This window comes from Microtus ochrogaster, chromosome 19 (assembly GCF_000317375.1).
Source record: "Microtus ochrogaster isolate Prairie Vole_2 chromosome 19, MicOch1.0, whole genome shotgun sequence".
NCBI lineage: Eukaryota > Metazoa > Chordata > Mammalia > Rodentia > Cricetidae > Microtus > Microtus ochrogaster.
In genome coordinates, this window is record NC_022021.1 from 24,053,172 (window position 1) to 24,070,316 (window position 17,145).

At 38.5% G+C, this 17,145-nt stretch overlaps 1 protein-coding gene across 1 annotated transcript in view; it reads right to left on the reverse strand.

Moving 5' to 3' along the window:
- Positions 1–17,145, reverse strand: part of Pcsk1 (proprotein convertase subtilisin/kexin type 1) — a 40,634-nt gene that overhangs the window by 8,751 nt on the left and 14,738 nt on the right. The window contains exons 6-10 of the mRNA XM_005356561.3: positions 14,683–14,771; positions 11,157–11,329; positions 9,684–9,896; positions 7,081–7,181; positions 853–1,086 (exon numbers count right to left, since the gene is read on the reverse strand). Of these exons, the coding sequence (XP_005356618.1) occupies positions 853–1,086; positions 7,081–7,181; positions 9,684–9,896; positions 11,157–11,329; positions 14,683–14,771 (810 nt within the window). The remainder of the gene's footprint in view (positions 1–852; positions 1,087–7,080; positions 7,182–9,683; positions 9,897–11,156; positions 11,330–14,682; positions 14,772–17,145) is intronic.

The window sequence follows — 17,145 nt, forward strand, 5'->3', positions numbered from 1 at the left end:
ATAATTATCTGAATGAGAGGTCAATTCAGAATTATCTGTAGGAGAATTTAATGCATAAGAAATGGTAAGGAATGCAAATATATAAATATGATGCTATTGCTGTACAATCAAGTTCAGTTTTGTCTTCAGTCCAACAAAAGTGGTCCATAACAATGATAGCAATCAGATCCTCATAAAAATTAGATTCATGTATAAGGCCTTCCTAAGGCATGTTTCTATGCCTTTCAAGCTTGGGGGATTTGTGTGAGTGGATTTTTTATTAGCATTATGGTCACCTTGATGAAAACATAATGACAATTATAGCAGATTCTGTTTCCATAACCACACACAATGAGCCAGGATAATCTATAAAGAAATGCAGTAGGGCTTCTGAAATAAGCTTTAGGTAACACTAGTTGGCAAGTACTGGATTCCATCAATGCTAAATTGCATTTTCAAAACAAACTTAATATTTTTATTTGAGAAAGAATATTTTTTCATATTTCTTATTTAAAAAATTTACTTTTCATTTTATATACTAACCCCCGAGAAAGAATCTTAAAACTAATTGTTGACTGGTATTGGTTTGAGGATGTTTTGTCTTACTGTTATACAAAACAAAGATGCCTCTAAGGCTTAGCTTTACATTGCAGGTAGCCTGCAAGAAGAAAATGGAAAGACGTTAGCATGACTAGCAGATCTTTGGTTTCTCCATGACTCCCCAGAGGGACACAGACAAAGTGAACACTGTTCTGTGAACTCCATCCTCAGCTATTTCATATGACCAAGTGTATGAGAAAAACTGCAGTGACAACACCTTACCCAAAACGTGCTGGGAGCATGACATTGTTTAAAATTCCTGCAGATCCTTACCTAGGCTCAAAGGCATCGTCTTTTACAACACATTCTTTCTTCTCAGGCACACTTCTCCAGGTCCTAGGATCAGCCAGATCCACCAAAGCTTTGGCATTTAGCAAACCAAATCCAAACCGACTGTTCACCATCAAGCCTGCACCATTCTTTTTCCAACCTGGGTTATTGGCCAATGGGTCATACTCAGAGGTCCAGACAACCAAATGCTGCATATCTCTCCAGGTGAGATTTGGGCTAGAGAGAAAGTGACCCAAAGTATCTTTTAGGGATAAAATAAACTATTATTATTATAAACTCAAGTGCTAAGAATAAGCATTTTCTTCTAGGGATTATTAAATACCGTTTATAAATATATATTCTGTTGTTTAATGCTACGTTCTTTTATTTAGAACTCAATATAATACTAAAAATTCTTACCTAGAGTATTCAAGTTAAACTCTTACTGTCAGTAAAATTCAACCTCAAGCACTGTTGACATGAGAAATTTTGTTCTGGACTCTAGTTGTTTGTATTTATCTAAAGCAATTTCTTTTGTTTTTTATTTAATTTTTATTGATTCTTTGGTAATTTCACATCGTGTATCCTAATTCTGCTCATTTCCCAGTCCCTGCATATCTCTTTCTCACTGCTGTAGCATCCTCTCAAAAGAAAATTTAAAAACATATTAATTTAAAATGGACCAAAGTAAACAAACAAACAAGAAACCCACATCTCTCATCCGTCTTTCCCACCTTTCCAACACCTCTTCATCTAAGTGTCATTGAGAGCTATAATGTGCCATGCAGTATCTTGCCTTCTTCTTTTTTTTAAATGTAGTCAGAGCTCTATATTCCTGGGTTCCACATACTTATGATTCAACCAAACACAGATCAAAAATATTTCAAAAGAAAAAATTTTCATTTGTACTGCTGTGTATATACTTTTCCTTGTTACCATTCTTTAAACAGTGCCATGCAACATAGGCTTTACATTGTCTTACGTATTGTAAGTAATTTGAAAATTACTTAAAATATATGAGGTGTGCATACATTGTTTACAGTTACTATATCATTTCATATAAGAGACTTGAGCCTTGTAGAACATGATCCTAAATCTGATCCTTGGCAGATAATGAGGGATGAAAATAAAAGAAGGTTATCAAGAAACTCTTGGCTTCGTGAGATTAGTCTTGAAAGGTACTATGCTAAATTTTATTAGAATATTCAAGGAGGTGGTTCTGGTTCTTCAAAAATGTGCACTGCAGTTAAAAAGCCTTTTATGTAACTTTCTATGCTGAATGCTGCATTTATAACTTAATGTACTATGAAAGCCTGGAGAAGATCTTTTCTGGGAAGATGTATGTGAGGTGAACTTTGAAGGGTTAGTAGAGCTTCTGAAAGGGAGTCCATGGCAACAGGAGCAGAAGTAGCATGATGTGGGAGAACAGCTGGGGCCAGATTACAATCTGTATGCTATAGCAGAGAAGAGACAATGAGGTGAGCTGAGTCAGAAACCTGAAGATGCTGAATGTCATAGAGTCAGCTTCAATTTTATCATTTAGACAGTGGAAATTATTCTGGACTTTTGATTAAGAAAATGGTGACATTTGATGTTTTAGTAAAATTACTTTGTCAACAATATGTTAACATTGGAGACTCAAAGTTTTACAATAGGTTGAGACCTTCCTTTACTACTCTGATGAGATGACCAGCTCTTCCCAACATGCTCCTGGAGGTCATACCATGCTCTGATGTTTCTCTTTTCTCCATATTAATACATACTGGTCCACTCATCTGTTTCGTGTCTTATTTTCAGTTGCTTTAGCTAGGATTTAGCCACAAGGACTGAAAACTTATTACCTCATTCCATGATGTTCAGAAAACACACAGAAGAATGCCAGGCACAAGAGTAAATGGGATTGGCAAACAAGTAGGGGAACCTCACATCAAGCCTGTTGATCTGACTGCTACCCCCAACAGCTGCTTGGTGGAAGGAGAGAGAACTGACTCTTGTAAGGTATCCTCTGACCTCCATATATGTGTCTTCTGTAGCACATACATGTGCACATACGTCTACCAGGAGAATATAACAAAATATCTAAGCTGCACACAAAAGTCTCACCAACAAGTCTACCCAAACATGAACTGAACAAAGACAACAATAACAGACATGTTAAAGTGGACCAAAGAAAGTCTATGAGGCCTCAATCCTACACAAAGAACTACACAAAGAACTACAGGTACCTGATGAATACTGAGAGTGGGAAAAATTGTCTTCCAAGAAAGAGCACATTGCTTACCTTGAAAACATGCACACAAGTTACATTAAACAGACTGAACAGGTTCTATTTAGGAACACATATGTATATACATATGTGACAAGAACTAATAAAACAAGAGGTCATGAATTTTAAAGAGTAATGAGATTATATAGAAGAATTTGGGAGGAGAAAAGGAAAGGATAAAATCATATAATTATAATCAAAAAATAATAAAAAAGAGTATATGTAAGCAATGTTGATGAATAAGAAGTAGGCTATGTTTAATACTGATTTAATTTAGAAGCTTATTGCTGTTAGTCATTGAACTATTTCAAGACTTTAAGCTTTTCATTGCTTTTATAAACTTCATTGTTTCCCTCTTGTCAAATAAAGCATTATTTAATAAATAATGCATATTTCTCAATGGTTCTATCTTACCATGAGGCTGCAGAATCATGGAAATCTGGCTCAATTTGCTATCATTTCCCCCAAAGCCAATAATGTATCAGTTAACCAATGCCCTATCTGAATTAAAATACTGAAGAGTTTCTAACTTGAACTTTCAAAGAGAATTCCATAAATGTTCTGGGGGTTTGTCCCCTGAAGGCTTTAAGCAATATTGATGGTTTATTTCTGTTTCTCTCAACTTTAATAAAGTCAGAGGTTCATCTTTTTATTGACTATCTGCAAAGGTGTGGTAGGATCCAATGATTCTCTTGAAAATTTTTCTTTCCTACTAAAAGTGTTCTGATTTGCCTTTGAAGACTAAGAAGATTATCTATCTGCAAGCTTTCTTAGATATGCTTAATACATACTAATCATGGTACCACAAATATTTATGCAGAGAATTTCTTTCTCCTGAATTTGCTTATTTGGTACCCTACTGAACAACCCCATAATCACAGCTGGATGAAGTCGTAGAATACAATTCTTAAGAGTAGAGTATTAATTCCCAAAGTTTGATTAAAGTACCCCAAAATGCCTTGGATGAACACAGAGCTTCTAGAATGTACTCTTTAGAATCTGGGTCCTTAGCAATTGGGAAAGAGCATGGAAATAACTTGCCCTGAGGGATTCTGTACTCAAGGGTTACTGCCTAGGGAAGGAAAGTCTTGCTTTATAGATTATTTCAGCCTGAAATGATTCTTTCTCCTTCCCTTTCTTCTCCAGTCTCCTAGCTCTTCCTCATAAGTACAGTAACATGTCTGAGACTGCAGCCTTTTATGGAAACGGCATGTTCTTCACATCAGCCTCCTTTGTTTGGTGAGATGATTGGATTCCATTCAACACTCTTTTCCCTGTCAGAGCTGTCGGGAACAGCATAGCGTAGTACCATTTCAGGACAGACAGGCCTGAGTTTACATCTTTTTGTGAGATATTAATCACATATTTCAACCCCTCTAAGTCTCAATTTCTTCATTTATAAAATGTGACTGCTAGTTTCTATATTATAAACATAAGGATTAGAAATAACATTGTATGTAAAAGTTTAGCACATTGTCTGGCCCACAATAAGAACGTAATAAGCACTGGATGCCATTCTTGATAAGTTTAATCAAAAGTCATTCATTCTCTCTGGCTGTTTCTTAGGTGGTGATGAGTGTTTGAATGATTCAGTCTAGAGTGACTATGGACATAGCTTAGGCTTCTATGTAGAAATTCTAGCATTCAGATTATATATATATATATATATATATATATAGTCTTGAATAGGCCATTGAATAGGGCTCATGCAATTGAGAACAGACATCTCAACAATTGTTATATACTTTAGCAGGATAGATACAAGTGCTTAGACAGATATGTCCATTGTATCAATAACTAGAATCAAAATTAGGGAAAGTAACATTGTATGTTCTGCCCCTGGATGATCACAAACTACTAATGTTTTAATCATGAAAATGATGTTGATCTTCCAGAACCCACAAGCCAGTGCCCATAAAATTCTCTATATATTTTCTCAAATAATTCTTCATTTAGGGAGCAAAAAATTGGCAGACTACTTAGTAACTAGGCATGGATTTCACGGCAATGACGCCCCTCCTTTAGGCAAAGCTCACTAGTGGTAAATAAGATTAATTATGCTAGATAATTTTTAGACAGTTTACCTCCCATGTAGGTATGAAGGTTCAGAAATTTTAAAATCTCAGTTCTGGGGCTGGAGAGATGTCTCCATGGGTTTTGAGCATTTGCTGTTCTTGCAAAGGACCTGAGTTGATTCCCAGCACAGAACAGGTTGTAGGCAACTCCAATTATCTGTAACTTCAGTTCCAGGGGATATGATGCTCTCTTCTAAGATGCAGAGGCATTGCAGGCATGTAGTGCGCACACATGCATTCATATAAATAAAAAGTAAACTTCTAGTTCTTACATAAAAATTAACACTGTAAGGTTTTTATGTTATAAAAACACTGTAAACCAAAATGGGCTTGGACTGGTGTACTGTATTTGTATGCATCTGATAGACAGTGAATAGAGAAGGGAAAAAGCCCAACTTAAACATCTCTCCAGTTCTTCCCAATAGACACTAGATAGGAGCCTGGACAGGGGTCATGCCCGGTCTCATTGCTGATACCCAGAAATTCCACCTTCATCTCTTCAGGGAGCCCCAGGGGAACCAGAGCTTCACCAGACTCCTTTGAACAAAGACTCAGCTGCTCAGAACTCCTCCGGGTGCTTTGGAAGGCAGCATGTCTGTTCCTGTGAGTCTAGTCTGCAAATATGTGGGAGGCGGTTACACCTCTTCCAGCTCGGTTAACCTCTTGTCACCAAGCATCAGAAGGCAGGAACAAGGAGAAAAAAAGCTGTGGAAGCATGTATGGGGTAAATATGCTCTGCATTTCCCCTCTGGTTTAAGTGTCAGAATGTTGAACAGCTCTTACTAAGCAAAGATGTTGCTAAATTCATTTTTTTTAACATCATATACTAAAATAAAGACCTGAGGGACTTAGAAGTTAGGCGCAGTAAAGGAGATACAATAAATACAAATAATTTGAGTCTAATTTTGGTTTATGAGATGTTTTAAAGAAAGAAACTCTAGAGAAATAGACCAGCACACATAGCTGATTACTTATTAGCTTCATTACACTACATTACCTATGAGTAAACAGAAGGTAAATGCCGAACTGATAAAATAGTAATGGACCTTTGGAGCCCAGGTCATAAAACAAAGCCAGGCCTATAAAGAGGCTGTAACACAGGGCAACTGGTCAAATTTCTGAACTTCATCAATAATGACTCAAGTATTAAACAGGACACCATTTCCTCTGCACAGCAAGCACTTTAAAGGTGAACACTGGTCGTATTTTAGAAATTGGCAGTTTCAAATATCTACTCCCGGTGAGACAATAGCATGATATGGTCTTTTAAGGCAACAACTTGTCAATATGATTCAAAATCATTGAAGCACACCTTTTCTTTGGCTCAGAATTCCCAATTCTGTGTGCTCGCCTTAAGGACCATATCAGAAATGCCAGTATTTATAGAAACATGATTGGATGGTTTTACCAAAATTTGTATTTATAGTCTGTAGTAGTATGAAAAGGTAAAGTCCTGTTGTTAATTACCATGTCTTATCTAGTTACATGAGCTCCAGCATGAAGGCTTAATAATCTGAAGAAAGCATTCTTGATCTCAGCATCACTCCTAGGAAATGATTTAAAAAGAATTCTGCCTGATAAGACAGGCTTGTTGTCCAAGAGGAGGACTAGGAGAAAACATAAATTTAGAAAGCCAAGGAACACTGACTTAAATGTGAGTCAATATCTCTAATATATTATAAATTTTTAAATATTAGAAAATAATTTAAAATAAGAAATATATATATATATATTTAAATCTATACTGAGATGTCAAAAATGAAAATTTCAAAGGGCCACGATTTATCTGGATTTTGTTGTTGTTGTTGTTCCTCTTTTTGCAGTTGTCCAAAATTTCTCCTATAACCATATATTCAGAAAGCAAAAACTGACCAGAATTGGGAGCCTTACTTTGCTTCCAAGGCCAGCGCGAAGATGCCAGCAGCCAGAGGTGCAGAGGCTGAGGTGCCTGTGTGGGTCTCTGTGCACTCATCATGCAGGTCTGCGCTTGTCTGAAAGAAGAAAGGCAGAGACATGAGGAGCACAGGAGGAGCGACAGTACCAGAGTCTGCGTCTGCTGTGACCAAGAACCCCAAGATTCCATTCTCCACTTCCTCCTCTCAAGCACCAGCAACCGGATGTTTGCCATCTGCTGATATTTTAGTTCACTCGCCTCTATATGCAACTTGTCTGTAATTCTGGCAGTGAGCTGTCTTTTCTGAGAATGAAGTACTCCCACTATGAATATTTTCTCTTCTGAGATTCCTAAACGAAATGTGTCTATAAAAAAGGAAATGTTTCTAAGTCACTATGAATCATCCCAGCCCATTAATCATCAGGTCCATTGTGCACGGTCTGACATATTTAGAAATTATAACTCAAACAACATTCACTCTGGCCTTCAGATTGACATCTATCTGCCACTGTCACACAAGAATATAAAGACATCTTGATCAAAGCTCTTTGAACAAAACTTACTTAGAATAAATTTCGCATTAACTTCAAATTTGATTGGAAAGCTATGAGTTCATGTCTTCTGATTTTAGATGGTCAGATTTAAAAATTAATCCACATGTGGTTCAGATTATAAAACTACTGTGTATTAGATGTGAACCATGGTCACATGATATGGTCTTCTCATTAGCAGAATGGGATTCATATTTCCAGACTCAGTCTGAGACATAAGTAAGAGCCTGCTTTGTGAAAGTATTTGAAAACAGTATTATTGTATGTAAGGAACTGTGCAGGCTAACTTTAGGATAATAAAGGAGTTACTGAGATAAATCAGAAATACCAAAAAGCCTTCCAGTCAGTCTCCTGGCTGAACAAGCAGTGGGACCAAGGGATTACTAAGCAGACACCCGCCCAGGCTTTGGTGTCTTTGTGTTAGCTAGAGATCTCAGTGTGTGGGAGGGAAGTGTAAAAAAATAATTTGTTCTATTAGCACCTCCTTCGGCTTTCTACTTAGCATCCTTGAATTTCTCACGTTATGGTGGCTCTGCTTCTCAGAGAGCTGCGGAAGTCAAGATGCCCTTTATACCTGTTGACGCAAATAAGCCCCCAGAGATGACTATGTGGAGGAAAAGGGTTACATAAGAAACAGCATTATTGCCACTGTCTCAAATAGAACTCACCATCTGTCTCTGCCAGAACTGGTTTACCTAAGGACAAATCTTCACCAAGGTGGAAATCTCTTCCCTGCTTCAGTGCACTGGGTTTTGGGTGTGGGGAAGTCTATACAGTAGCAATTCTAAAATGCTTAACAGGTAATTTTAACATTTCAACTAAACAAGCCAACTCTGGATGCTGCAGAAATAGCAACAGCTAGGGGCTCTGACACCCATGGACAGATGTCTGATATGTTCCTTTGTAAAGCTATAAAGTCTGCCTACCATAAAGAACCTTTGAGTAGAATGTCACAGTCTATTATTCAAGTAACTGAACATATGGCATGAGAGGGAGGCCAACACCTTTTAGTGGAGACTAAACAGCTCTGTTGCCTAAAGTAGGTACAGAAAAGGAGAAATAAAATACTCATCCATCGTGTGCAAAAGAGACATTAGTGCTGGTGATCTTTTCAGGGCTGTTAGTGGGAATTGTACATATATTCCAGGACCCTCATTCCCAGAAGAGTAGACAAAGACAGAGCCCTTACTTTGTTTCCCCCCAAAAGACAGAATGTATAATACTATCTATCATAATCTATTGGGGTTACTGGCAACCAATCCCCAGACCCGGTCATTATTAACTAGGTCACAGCCTGCTAATTTATTGAGGTTAGTATCTACATGTTTTATTGACTGGATTCTATGTCCAGAGTTAAATTTGAGGCTTTAAAAGTTTAAATTTAAAGTGCCCATCTCTGTTCTCAACGCCACCAAACAGTTCTTCATCATTATGCCCTTGAAGGGAAATCCAATAATTGTTCATGACTCATGGAAGTGAAGGCACAGGCTTGCGTGGGCTGGAGGAGATTGAAGCCTGTAACTCCCTGTGCTGTTCCCTGAAGGCTGAGTTCACCGCAGGCAAAATTGAGACTGTTATTTTTCATGTAGGTCATCTTTTCTTAAGCAATATCACCAGTGGACAGTCTATACTTTTATCATTTGCTAACAGTCAAGTCAGACTATATCCCTGTTATTAAAGGATCACAAAGCACAGAATGATAAAGCCCTATGACCCTGAAATCTCCTTCTAGGCTGTTTCCAGAGATGCATCAGACAAGCGGAAAAGGCCTTTGGAGTGTCTGCTGTATGTAATGACAAGTTTTGCGGCTTCTCTGAGCTGAGTTTTAAAAAAAATGACAGGGAAGATCATCTTGGAAGAAGTGCTGTTATCCCTGGAGTGAAACTCCTCAATATGTGTCAATCTTTCAAGTGAGTAAGCTCGAGTCTCCCCAACAGAGACATCAAGCTGAAGCAAATCAATTTCACCAAAGGTCAAGGAAGAGGATTGTTCTGAAAGCCTGCCTTGATCTGGAAGAGATATAGAAACAAAAGCAATCTGAAACATACTATTCGCTGGTCTGTGTAATCACCGCTGCTGTAGGAGGTGGCCAGTGTGGAGGAGCATTTCTCTGCATACCAGGGTGACAGGCCTTGTTGGGAGGCGCTGCTGATAGAGATGGTGTAAATGCTGTCTGTGTAGCCATCACAGTCACAATTATCTCCCTGACGACCCCCATTCCCAGAGGCCCAAACAAAGATGGAGCCCTTCCCTTGTCTCCCCTAAAAGAAAAGACAAAATATAAATCAAATGATCATCATCTATTGTGGTTACTGACAAGACCACAAAACTACCAGAAAATACATGTAGAATGTTCTCAGAGTCAATTCTTTGGACTCTGTCTTGAATTTCAGGGTCTCAAGGGTCAACGTCAGGCTGTATATTAGAGAACAGAACTAGAGTGTCCTGGCCAGTCTCTAGTTTTTACGGTCCTCTCTGCAGTGGGGTCCAGCAAGGCTTTTTCTTTCTTCTTTATTAATCTGGCCTTTAGCACAAGAACTATAATTCTCCTCACCCTTTTCTTGGCTATGTCACTCTCCTTGAATCTTTGAACTTCCTCTATTTCTGCTTGAATCGTCTGACTGATAGAATGACAAAATCAGGCATTATTCAGATCTGCCTTGCAGCTGCATTAAAAAACTCTGGATTGAATGAAACTCGTCAAGGCCACTTTTCTGTGATTTTTCAATTGGTGCTCTCCAAAGCATCTACTTTTGTCTCATCCTGCTTGGTTCAAGGTCTTAGAATCTGTCCAATAATGCAGTAAACTCAAGCGAAAGAGCAGCATCGGACGGGTGAGAGGAGTCCAGTTGCAAGTGCAATGTAGACAACAGCTGTTGCTGTATTCAAGCATGCGTTCACAGCACCTGGAAGAAGTCTGGGTTAGAGATGACTCAGCACGTGTGCATGTGTATGGGGTCATGTATGTATGTGTTCAGATACCTGTGTGTGTAGCTATACATGCACGTCCATGGAGGTCAGACGTCGGCCTTGATTGTCATTCTTGAGATATTATCTACCTATTTTTTTTTTAAATAATCCATCTTGTTTGTTTAAGGCAAGGTCTCTCATCAAAGGTTGGCCAGACAGTGAACTTCTGGGATCGTTGCCTCTTTCTGCTGCCTCAGCACTGGGAGAGCAAATGTGCACTGTCCTTTGTGACTTATAACCCAGATGCTGGGGCTCCAAATCAACCACTACTTTTTTACATGTTTTACAACCACTACTTTTTCATCTGAGCCATCTACCTCACCCCCAAAGTATTTCAAATGTAAATATTCTAAACATTATGAATCTCTGTGCCATGTAGTACCCAAATATGGCTCTTAATCTTGAACACCCATTGCCTGAAGAGTAATTTAGTTATTTAAGTGCAATTATACTTGTGAAGGTGTTTTCCACAAAGCTCACTGTATTTTCTGTCTAACCTAAGTGTTCTCCTCTCCTAATAGTCCCCTGCAAGTCCGAATCAAGCATCTCACCTGTTTGACGCCGTACTCAAATGCCTTCTGAGCTAGTCTCCCAGGCCCCTCCACAGTTTTCCCATCATCATTAGGGCCCCAGCTTGCACTGTAAATATCCACATGGCCAGGGTTGAATCCAATTGAACTGGCCTCAATTGCATCAGTTACAATGCCATCCAGCATTCTTATGCCTGAGCAAAACAAAGAAACAACACAATGAGAATGTAACAGGAATGCCAGTGTGTCCAAGCAGAAAAATCATATTCTTAAATGATTTTCTGAAGCAAACTAAAACAAACACAAATAAGACAATAACAACAAAAAGCAAGGCTGTCCCTGGATGTTTGCCACAGCTGTGAGGCAGTTCCTAATAGCACCGAAGACACAGCCCATGCCTCTGTGAGAGGACTTTAGAGTCATAGTAAGTACTATAAAGTAGCTGCATTTTGTTGCTAGTGTTGATTCAAATTATCGTCCCTAATACTGAGATCAAAAGGAGTGGCATCCTTGCACAAGAGGAAATGCCATCGCTACTGGTCATTAAAAGTGTCTCCTCTTTCTCTAGCATAGGAACAAAGTGACAGATGACAGAGAGCTCTCAGAAGGAAAAAGAAACCAAACATCCCTCCCTCAACATACCTGCTCCTGACTGCCATATAACTATGGCCCAAACTTTCATACAAAGACCTTCATTGGAAACACCAGACACAGAGGATCCATTTACAATAAGAAACTAACACTAGGAAGAACTGTTGTTTCTAAGCACAGATTATAAGTAACCCAGAGGTCATTCTTCTATATGCTTGTTGAGAAATATTCTTTAAAGAACATGTTGTCTTTTCTTCTAAAAAGTCTCAAGGATGAAGTCATTGCCACAGATTTTACTCCTAAAGGAGATTGTTTTTCATCAGGAGAGAGCTCTCTGTGCATTCCAACACCCTGTCACCCATTAGACTCATGAATCCAAGAGACAGAAAGGAAAAAGAAATTTGAACAGGATAGACAGCTACCTGGTTTTTCCTGGCTTTGGCTTAATAATTCAGTGCACTTCTCACTATTATTTATTATGGATCAGAGAAGGAATAATACATAATTCCGATGATCAGTGAATGTCCTGCAGTTTTTAGAGAATTGCTTTTCTAAGCATGGTAGCATTTGCAATTCCCAGCAGTTGGATGGTAGAGGCAGAAGGATCCATAAAACAAGATCATCCTTGGCTGCACAGTGAGTTCAAGACCAGCCTAGGCTATAGACCCTGTCTGAAAACAGCAACAAGATGCTTTAAATGTGTTTGAAAAAAATACTTTTGCTCTAATTCTTCATAGCTGTATGGATACCGAGGAAGCTATTCCACCTCTCTATGTTCACTTTCATCAACTCTAAAATACAGGTGATGATAACAGAACACTCGAGTTATACGCAGTCATTATTCCACACACATTACATACAGAAACTCATCTCTTTACCACTGCCATTTCAGATGGCTGCTGTAGTTCTTGTATTTTATAGGTGGGCAGACTGAAGCCTGAGAGACACAGTGGATTCTTTAAGACCACACAGCTTGAAAGCAGTACGCCTAAATCCAAATTCCAAAAACACAGCACCAATATCTACATTGCCTTCTACAGGGAACATGTTCTATAACGTATGATATTTGACAGATATACAGTAGATGCCTAGTACAGTAAATTGTTGTTCAGATTGGGACTCAACCATCAAAGGCAGAAGTGAAGAAAAAGCACAGTAGATTTAAGATCAGAAGTTTTACATTTTGGCTCAATGCTGCCACTGACATAATTCTTCTCCAAAACATGAAGTATCACATAATTTCTTAATAAACTATGACTGTTTGGTTTACAGATACTAAAAACTGAATTCTTTTTTCAGTTGGTCACATGATCTGTGCCTGCCTTCATTTTCTTTACATTAGAACAGCCTGGAGAGCTACCTGCTGTTGGAAATTGTCTATGCCCTTTGTTCTATAATCTACTTTCCTTAAAGCCTGGTCTCACATCTGTAACCATGCCTGTATGAAAAATTCCCTCACTTTATGGTTTTGCCTTATATAAGGGGCTTAAGAAATTGACTTTGGGGCTGGTATCATGAATTCCACTTTAGAGAGAGACAGCTGCTGATTTTGCTCTGATGTGCGCCTGAATAAACCTTGGTTTAATTTGGCCATAAAAAAAAAAGAACAGCATTTTGAAGATGGCACTATTGAAAGAATCAGGAGTGATGCATGTGTGTTCTACATAGGTGAGAGATGTAGACATAACCATGTTACAATGTATATTAACTTGGTTTCTAAAAAGAACTCTATAACCAAATTCAAAGTATAACCATGTAGATCCTAATGTAACTTTACTATAATGACATACTCTACAAATGGTCACTTTGTGGTTATGTCTTGAAAATAAAATTAAGTTTAAAGTTTACTAAATAACTGTGAAAGCCCAAGATAGGAAGTAAAGGAGACAGTTTTTATTTCCTCCCTATATCATGACAGATCTGTTCTCCACTGTTCTCCATTGGAACATGGATTCTACCAGTGGGCTCTCTTGCCTCCGAGTAGCTTTATCAAATTCAGTCACCCATAGGAGGGTGCCCACGGGAGGTGAGTAAAGTCTTGTTCATCTGTAACCTGCCTGCTTGTCAGTGGCTTCTTTTACACATGCGAAGCCAGAGCTCCTGCCCAGGAGTTTTCTATGGCTATGCTTTTCTCTCTCTGCTTTTCTCTGTCTTCCCTTTTCCCTCACTATTTTGAGACCAGAGGTGGCAACCTCTGCTTATTACAATTAGCCCCTTGTTTGTTACTTCTAATTTATATGAATGGCCTCAGTTACCTCAACTGTCCTCACCTGCTCTACACTGAATAAGTCAAGTAGTAAATTGTCTTTGCTTGGCATCAAAAGGTAGCACTGGCTACTGCATATAACAAAAACATATTTTGAAAAACTCATTGAAAAACTAGTCTTTGAGCCTGGCATTGAGGCACCTGTCTTTAATCCCAGCACTGGGGAGGTATAGGAAGGCAGATTTCTGTGAGTTCAAGGCCAGCTTGGTTTACAGAGTGAGTTCCAACACAGTCAGGAATATTATACAGAGAAACCCTGTCTTGAAAAAAAAAATTAAAAAAAAAAATAACCAAAAGCACACGACCTTTACTAATTGGCAAAGAATTGAGAATCAGGGAAAATCTGCCTAAATTTATCTATTCCTTCTGCTTTCTTAGCAAGAATTCAATAGCTATCTATCCTCCTAAAACAGAATATAGAGATTAGATTTCACTTGAGAGCCATTCAACATGCCCATTATTTTTCCTGCATATATACATATATACAAATACACATATACATACACATACATATACATATCCTAGGAATTCAGAGCCACTATCTTCTTGCAAGTCACCCTCTAGTCCTGCAATAATGTTTCTTAAGAACTCATTTTGCCCTTGGGTTGGAGAAAGTCCCCCCCCCTCATTTTATAGCAGGGAAGACAAGCCCCAAATTAGGTACAAACTACAGGAAAAGGGCAATCTTACCTCCAACTTTGGAATTGTATGCAACTCCAACACCACACTTGTGATTGTTTGCTTGCATGGCAATTTCTCCTGCACATCTAGTTCCATGTCTGCAGATTAAAGGAGTAAAACTTACAAAACAGCAATAAAGATAACAATTGGGTTTTTCACATGACTTCATGGTATTTAGATGTACTAACTTTTTATCAGTGTTTTTCCTTGTCTTCTTTCTACAGAAGTTATTACATAAAGTTTGTCAAGACAAAGGACATAGGCAGTGGGGACAAAACATGTGAGCTCAGAGTCTGGCTTCTGTCCCTAACCAATAGAGTAGTCTTGGCTTAGTAACTTATACTCAAACGTCTGCCATGAAGATCGCATGAGCTGTGTGCAGAGCGTTGAGAACCTATGTTAACAACCTGGTCAGTATCGCTTCTGACACTGTTGTAAGTAAGCCAACACCCAGGGACAGTGCCACCAGCACACCTTCTGCTCCTTACATCCGCCAGGAAATGGTTCCTCACTTTCTATCCTAGGAACGGTCTTTACTGACTAGTATCCATGGTGTTGATAGGCACTCTGCACACTACTGGAGGAGAAAAGCTCATCACTAAAAACACTGTGACCTACAACAGCAATCTGCCTACAATATATACTAGTGCAATATTAGCACCCATTCACTGCAAGACGAAGGTTCTTGATGAGGGCTGAGTAATGTACTAATTATGGGCATAGTAATATGTCATTAGGAGTCCTTCTATTGTCATGCTGCTTTAGTATTGGGCTTTCTCCTAGGCCCATAACCTATCTTGTCTTAGACTCCCAATAGCAAAGTCAGTTATATGTTCCATTTTATAGAATAGGCCTTAAATCTAAATAAAATGTGGTTGGTTATCCAAAACAATCAATTTCCACTAACTTAGAACAGTGGCAGTAACTGGCATTTTAAAAACTGATTAAAAATTTTTCAAAAAGTAATGACTATTACTTTGCTTATAACATCCTTTTGACATTTAACAGGAAACATATTTGATAATTAGTGTTGAAATACTGAATACAGGTTCATGCCAGCTTAACAGTAAGAGTTACCTAAAATTTTATGATTTATTGTTTTCTGATTCCCCTTCTGATTGGCAGAGGGCATTCATATGTGGCTGTATGTGGCTCTTGTGTAGTAGTTATGAAGAGCAGTGAGAAGGATGGATTAAAGAGTACTCATGGATCTGAAACCCATTGCTGTGCATGGCCACTTATTCCTAAGGAATGTTATGTCTGACAATGTGTGAGAAGTAACTACTTTTGGATTATAACTTTTGAAAAGTGATAGGAATACTATCATTCTGGGTGACAGTCAAGAGTGCTCTGAGAAATATTGCTATCTTATTTTCAAATACAGATTGTGAATTGGCTGAAATAACCTAAAATATTTTTCTCCTTCTGCTCATATCAAATGATGCTATTCTTGCTATGCTGATCTTTAATGAAATGTAGTCCGTGTCACTCTCTAAGTGAGAATCCACCATCACTGTCAATGCCCGTTCTATAAATATGCACATAAATATATACATATCTGCATGGTTTCGATAATAAAAGTTATTCAAGACACTCATTTTCAAAAGATGCTGAAATTAAACATAAAATCACCTCACTTTGTTGAGTCAACTAGAAGTAGAAGAGCTGAGACTAATTGTTGTATAGATGGCATGTTAACTTTACACTATGTGGAAGGCCCATGATGGGCAACGTTCTGGAAACACAGGGTTTTCAGGATAGGCATAAACAACACTATATGGGACTTTGAAACTCACTATGATGAGGGTAACAAGAAAGAAAGAAGGTCGGCTACATTTTTATATGGAATGTTTCTCAAATGCCCATGCGCCAAGGGCCTGGTCTCTACCTTAGCCCTATTGGAAGGTACTGGAACAAATAATAGATAAAATTTATATAGTCAGGGACATATCCTAAAAAGTTGATTGTGAGGTGCTGGGCTCTTCCTCTCTGGTTGCTTCCTGTTGCTGTGAGGTCAGCAGCTTATTCTACCACAGTGACATACTATCTCACCACAAGTCCAAAGAGCAGCAGAGATAACAGAATATGAACTGAACACTCTAAAACTGTAAGTCAAGAGAAACCTTTCCTCTTTTCAAGTTGATTTAACTTTATTTGTTACAGTAATGCATATAATGACTCATAAAAGGTCTAGGTCTTTCTCATGATCAGAGAAATGGCAGAGTACCACTACACAAGTTATCATCCATATTGCACCATATAGCCAGACCCAAAACTCTACACAGGATAGAGGTACACTGCCTGCTCTCTCACTAAGTCTCCCAGTGTAGCGATAAGTCCTGCCCCTAAGGGGGCATGTTCGCCTCGGGCTAATGTTTGCCTATAAATTTGGCGAGCGTGCTCCCAGCCACTGCTTCTGCTTTCCTGGTCTCCATGGGAACGGTGGTTCTGTAAGTCTATTTCTCCATTAAA